Source organism: Leptonotus elevatus, chromosome 20 (assembly GCF_054856555.1).
Source record: "Leptonotus elevatus isolate MCC_2025b chromosome 20, RoL_Lele_1.0, whole genome shotgun sequence".
Lineage (NCBI taxonomy): Eukaryota > Metazoa > Chordata > Actinopteri > Syngnathiformes > Syngnathidae > Leptonotus > Leptonotus elevatus.
In genome coordinates, this window is record NC_141258.1 from 336690 (window position 1) to 342794 (window position 6105).

General features: G+C 51.2%; 1 protein-coding gene across 1 annotated transcript; it reads right to left on the bottom strand.

Moving 5' to 3' along the window:
* Positions 1–3733: 3733 nt before the first annotated feature.
* LOC147156226 (D(1)-like dopamine receptor) lies at positions 3734–5140 on the bottom strand. Its single transcript, XM_086064523.1, has one exon. The coding sequence runs from the start codon at positions 5102–5104 to the stop codon at positions 3734–3736; it is 1371 nt and encodes a 456-aa protein (XP_085920649.1). The 5' UTR covers positions 5105–5140.
* Positions 5141–6105: the final 965 nt, after the last annotated feature.

The window sequence follows — 6105 nt, forward strand, 5'->3', positions numbered from 1 at the left end:
CGTTTGGTGATCATAGACTTGACTGTATGCGGCCCAACTCGGTTGCAGGTTGCTACCAGGATTAGATGCTTGCTGACCTTTTACGGTACTTTGACTCACAGGATCCGTTTGGTGATCATAGACTTGACTGTACGCGGCCCATCTTTGTTGCAGATTGCCACCAGGATTAGATGCTTGCTGACCTTTCACACCACCAGGAGGAACGACAGGATCCGTTTGGTGATCATAGACTTGACTGTACGCGGCCCAACTCGGTTGCTGGTTGCTATTAGGATTCGATGCCGGCTGGCCTTTTACGGTACTTTGACTCACAGGATCATAGACTTGACTGTATGCAGTCCAACTTTGTTGCAGATTAGATGCAGTCTGCCCTTTCACAGCATCAAGAGGAACCACAGGATCCGTTTGGTGATCATAGACTTGACTGTATGCGGCCCAACTCGGTTGCAGGTTGCCACCAGGATTCGATGCTTGCTGACCTTTCACACCACCAGGAGGAACCACAGGATCATAGACTTGACTGTATCCTGCCCAACTTTGTTGCCGGTTGCCACCAGGATTAGCTGCTTGCTGACCTTTCACACCACCAGGAGGAACGACAGGATCCGTTTGGTGATCATAGACTTGACTGTATGCGGCCCAACTCGGTTGCAGGTTGCCACCAGGATTAGATGCAGTCTGCCCTTTCACAGCATCATAGACTTGATTGTAACCTGCCCAACTTTGTTGCCGGTTGCTAAGAGGGTTAGATACTTTCACAGCGCTTTGAGGAACCACAGGATCAGTTGGTGGATCATAGACGTGACTGTACGCGGCCCATCTTTGTTGCTGGTTGCTATTAGGATTCGATGCCGGCTGGCCTTTTACGGTACTTTGACTCGTAGGATCCGTTTGGTGATCATAGACTTGACCGTATGCGGCCCAACTCGGTTGCAGGTTGCCACCAGGATTAGATGCTTGCTGACCTTTCACACTAGTTTGAGGACGCCCTTTCACACCACCAGGAGGAACCACAGGATCAGTTGGTAGCTCATAGACTTGACTGTATGTTGCCCAACTTGGGGGAAGGTTGCCACCTGCATCCATGACACCAGTTGAGGGTTTGTAGCTGGGAAGTTTCACATCAACTTGACTGTAGTCTGCCCAACCTTGTTGCCGGTTGCCATCGGGGTTGGCCGAAAGTTGCCTCTTTCCAGCAACAGGACTCTGAGGAGCAGTTGGAGATTCAAAACGGGAAGACTGCTCAAACACAGGACTGTATAACGGCCAACTTTGTTCAGCGGCTGGTGGCGCCATCGCAGTTTTAACTTGTTGGCCGGCATGTGAGGCTGTTGGATCATAAAGTGGCCATCTTGAACCTGCGGCTGGAAGACCAGAGCGCTTGTTGGAGTTGCGTGCGTAGGCCACAAGGCGCGTGTTGGCATAGCTTGGGGAAGCCTCGCTGGGAATCTCGGGGCTGGATTGCGGCTGGCCCACAGCGGCGGGACCGGCAGCGTACATGTGCTGCATGGCCGAGAGGGACGGGCGCAGGCCTTCCGGCGGGGAGGCTGGCCCGGAACTGGACCTGTAAGGAGGCCTGGGCTGGTCTGAGAGAAGGTTAGGAAGACAAAATACAATTAGAAACGGCAGCAGTTCAAAGTTGATGAAGCAGCATGGCGTTGCACACTTACACTTATGTTGCACTGGAGCACTTGCAGCATTGCTGATTAACAGCAAGCAGATCCAAGAAAACCTCAAAGACACAAAACAAGTCAAACATGAGAGGACTCACATTTTAACAACCAGAAACCGCGCTGCATTTATTCCTCATACGCATTTTTACAATGGTTGCAGTTTGTTTTTGAAATGCTGTACATCGTGTCAAACTTCCAAAAGCCAATTAAAAAAAAGTCTCTCTAAACCCCAAAGGACTTAAGTGGGACAGAGAATTGTCCATTTCCACTACCTTAAGGAATCATCTTTAAAATTAACATCGATTTCAGTTTAGCTTTTTTAAAAACAAACATTGACGAGGCGGCATCTTACACGCAACGCAAGCAAGTTGCGTGAACAGAGCAAGACTTGAGAACAAGCGAGCAAACAATTGCACGGCAGGTGAGCAACTTACCTTGCAGCGAGTCCGGTCCCCATGTCCAAAAGCCGGGGAGCAACTCTGCAGACAGCTGAAGTGAAGGGACGCCTGAGCATGACTGCAACTTGCTCCTGCTGCCGCTTAAATGCCGCTCACGCCGCTCGTTAGACGTCATCCAGCACACCTGAGCCGCCGTAACCACGCGCACCTGCGCCAGACCAAAACCTCTCATTGGCCAGACAAGCACAAAACAAACGAACGAGCGAAAAAAGCCCATAAGTCAGCTGTGTTGTTGACTTTAGAAATACAATTAGGGCAGTGGTGTCCAAGGTCCGGCCCGGGGGCCATTTGTGGCCTGCTACACGTTTTTGTACATTCAGATACAAGAAAAAAAGAAATCAAAATGTTATAAGAAAAAGTTGTTGACAGATATTAGTTTTTTAAATAAATGAATTTATTTTAAAAGTTTTGTGTTACAAGACACTTTTCAGTTGCAATTATTGATAAAAGAAAATAAACATTTATCACATTATTTTAAATTGTAAAAGAAAACAATATCACAATCTTGATTTTTTTTTTTTTATTGAATGATGCATGATATTGAGACGATTTAAAATAAAAATTGAATACCAAAAATGTTCCAAGACATCACACAATTTATTTTAAATTGTTAAAAAAATGAAATGGAAATTTGTCACATGGTTTATTTTTTTTGAAAATTAAAAACGAATGTCAAAGTACATTTTTAAGCTGAAGGTTACAATATGCAGTTGCTGCACTTGAAATCATTCCCTCCTTCCTCAGGAAACCTTTTCGGTCCACCGCACAAAAAGTGACAAAGAAATCAAAATAAACCAGTGGTGACCAAACCATGGCCAAGGGGCCATTTGCGGTCCACTGATGATTTTCTAGCGGCCCTGTCACCCTCAGCATAAATAAAAAAAACGAACGTTTGACATGTTCTGCAACCTTTATGGGAAATACTTTGGACACTCTTCACCAAACTGTCCTTACTCAGTGATGATTCGTCCAGTTTGGAATTATCCACCAATTCCCTCCTCGCTAATTATTATTCAGGAACAGTCCACTGTATAAAAATGATTTTCACTCGATAGTGTGGTCTCGAATGTGTGTTTGTGTGTCTCAAAGTCACTTTGAAAGGACACAAACAAGCTTTTTAGGCACATAAAAAGGAACACACACACACACACACACAGACTTGGTGAGGGGTCAAAGGTGACGTTGGCCAGCCGCCGCAAGGCCTTCAATGCTTTCACTTTCATCTTTGTTGCCGCTTTCATCGTCTCGTTGTTGGACGCGAGAGCCCACAAAATGATTTCGACAAACACGTGCGACCACTCGATGCCCTCACGGGGTCAACATTCATTTGGGGCCATTTTGGTCTTTTGCTTTCTTTTTTAATGAATCACTGAATCCATGTTTTCAATTGCATGCCTTTATTGAAAAGCAGGACATTATTTCAAATTGACAGTCAACAAACTGCACAACCTTAAATGAATTGGAGGTGAAGAAACCAGATCTGGTCACCGACTCGGGTCCTGGGGGGCCCCTCCCCTGCATGTCTGCCCTCCGTCATTGTCAGGCTTCTGCTCGCTGGATTGATGATCAAAGTTGATAAGTTGTGGACCATTGACGGAACCCTCACATGTCCTGCACGTGACCCGGGACGGCGTACGGGTCAGCGAAGGGCGTCATGTCCAGCGAGATGTCGGCCTCGCACTGACTCTGCAAGATGGCGGGCAGCGGCGGGTCGGCGCGGTTGCGAGAGTCGTCGGACACCAGCGACACCCGGTCAAAGCCGTGCTGGGGGCCGGCCCCTGCGGCGCCAGGACCGGCGCCGGCACCGGCGGCCTCCTTATGCAGGGTGGTGTCATGGTGGTAGGACACCATTTCGTTGCTGAAGTCCACGGCCTCCACGGCCGAGCTGGAGCAGAGGCGGTTGCAGCCCAGGATGGTGGCGAAGGCCTTGCGGAAGTCGGCGTTGAAGGCGTAGATGACCGGGTTGAGCGACGAGTTGGCCCATCCGAACCACACGAAGATGCTGAAGGTGGTGTCGCTGACGCAGGGCGGGGCGCCGGGCGCGTCCGCCTGGCAGAAGGGAACCAGGCAGTTGAGCACGAAGAAGGGCAGCCAGCAGAAGACGAACACGCCCATGATGATGGACAGCGTCTTCAGCACTTTGGTCTCCCTCTTGAAGGAACTTTTCAGCGCGCTCTCGTCGTGCGCGGAGGCGCGCGGGCCCTGGCTCCGAGCCGGGCCCGGGGTCCGAGCCGGGGTCCGAGCCGGGGCCGGCGCGCGCTCCAGCGACGAGATGCGGCGGATTTGCGTCTGCGCGATGCGGAAGATGCGCGTGTACGTGCCCACCATGATGAGCACGGGGATGTAGAAGCTGATGAGGGACGAGGCGATGGCGTAGGTGCGATTGAGGCTGGCGTTGCAGTCGTCGGGCGGCGGGGGCGCGCCGTCGCCCGCGCGCGCGTCCCGGTGCCAGTTCAGCTGCACGGGGATGAAGGAGATGAGGATGGACAGCGTCCACGCCACGCCGATCATCAGCAAGGCGAAGCGGCGCGTCATCTTGCGCTCGTAGCGGAAGGGGCTGGAGATGGCCCAGTAGCGGTCCATGCTGATGATGCACAGGTTGAGGATGGACGCGGTGGAGCACATGATGTCGAAGGCCACCCACGTGTCGCAGAAGCGGCCGAAGAGCCAAGCGCCCGCCACCTCGGACACGGCGCGCCACGGCATGACCAGCACGGCCACGAACAGGTCGGACACGGCCAGCGAGATGACGAACGAGTTGGTGACTTTGGAGCGCAGGTGACGGAACTTGACCACGGCGGCGCACACCAGCGTGTTGCCCAGCAGCGTGGACACGATCAGGACGCACAGCACCAAGCCGGTCAGCGCGCGGCCCACGCTCACGTCCCCGGGGGCCCCGGGGGCGCCGGGGGCCTCGGACCCGTGCCCCTCGCCCGCCGGTCGCTGGCTAAGCGCGTCCCAAGTGTCCTGCATGACGCTCGCTCGTCTGTGCCATCGGACGCCGCCGCCTTCCGCCGCCGCCGATGATGCCCTCGGGCTGCTGCAGGCGCCCCCGCGCTTAGGTCACTCCCGCCCGCCCCTCCGGTAATGCTTAACATATTCCCTCAGCGGTGCGCGCACTTTTACTCACTGCGGGGTCTATTGTTGGCAATCCATTCACGAAATCGTCGGTGACTTGAATTGTTGTTGAAGTTTGTGCGGGACAGTGAATGTTGCCAGCTTGTCCTCGAGTCCTGCAGGTTTAAGACGTTTCCCTGCTCCAACGCACCTGCTTCCAATGAAGAGGATCGTTATCAGGCTTATGCAGAGCTTGCTGATGAGCTTCACGTGTGTTGGAGAAGAGAACATCCAAAACCCGCAGGACTCCGGCCCTGGAGGACCGAGTTTGGACTAAAGCCACATGATAAATGTGTGTAGCCTCAGTTTTATATTTCAAAATAGATGTATACAATCTATACATCTATTTCGAAACATAAAATAAAGTGCACCGCTTTACCACCGGCAGAAAAAAAGAAAAGAAAATTGGGAGCAGTGACTGATGCTGCTCCCTAGTGGACAACACAGCACAACACACCAATAGAAGATCATTGCTCACCCGAAGCAGTTTGTTTACATATCAAACCCACTCTGACGTCACATTCGGTTGTCGTAAAAAACAAAGCGTATATAAGGTATCTCCCATTCGGAAGCTGTAGCGAAAAGTAAATATAATGCACTAAAACATAGGAATAATATTAGTGCAGTAGTAGCAAACGAGCCTTTATGTTTGATCACGTATTCTAAACTGTAAAGCGTCTTCGAGTTATATTGAAAAGCTCCCTCAATTAAATGCATTGTTATTATTATTTATAACAACAACAGAAAAAATCGTTCCATTTCCTGTTCGCGTTTGGACTTTTCATGCGAAATGCAGCCACTTCCGGCGCAGCAAAACAAGCGTTCTGTCAGACGGGGTGACGTCACCATCAGATGTT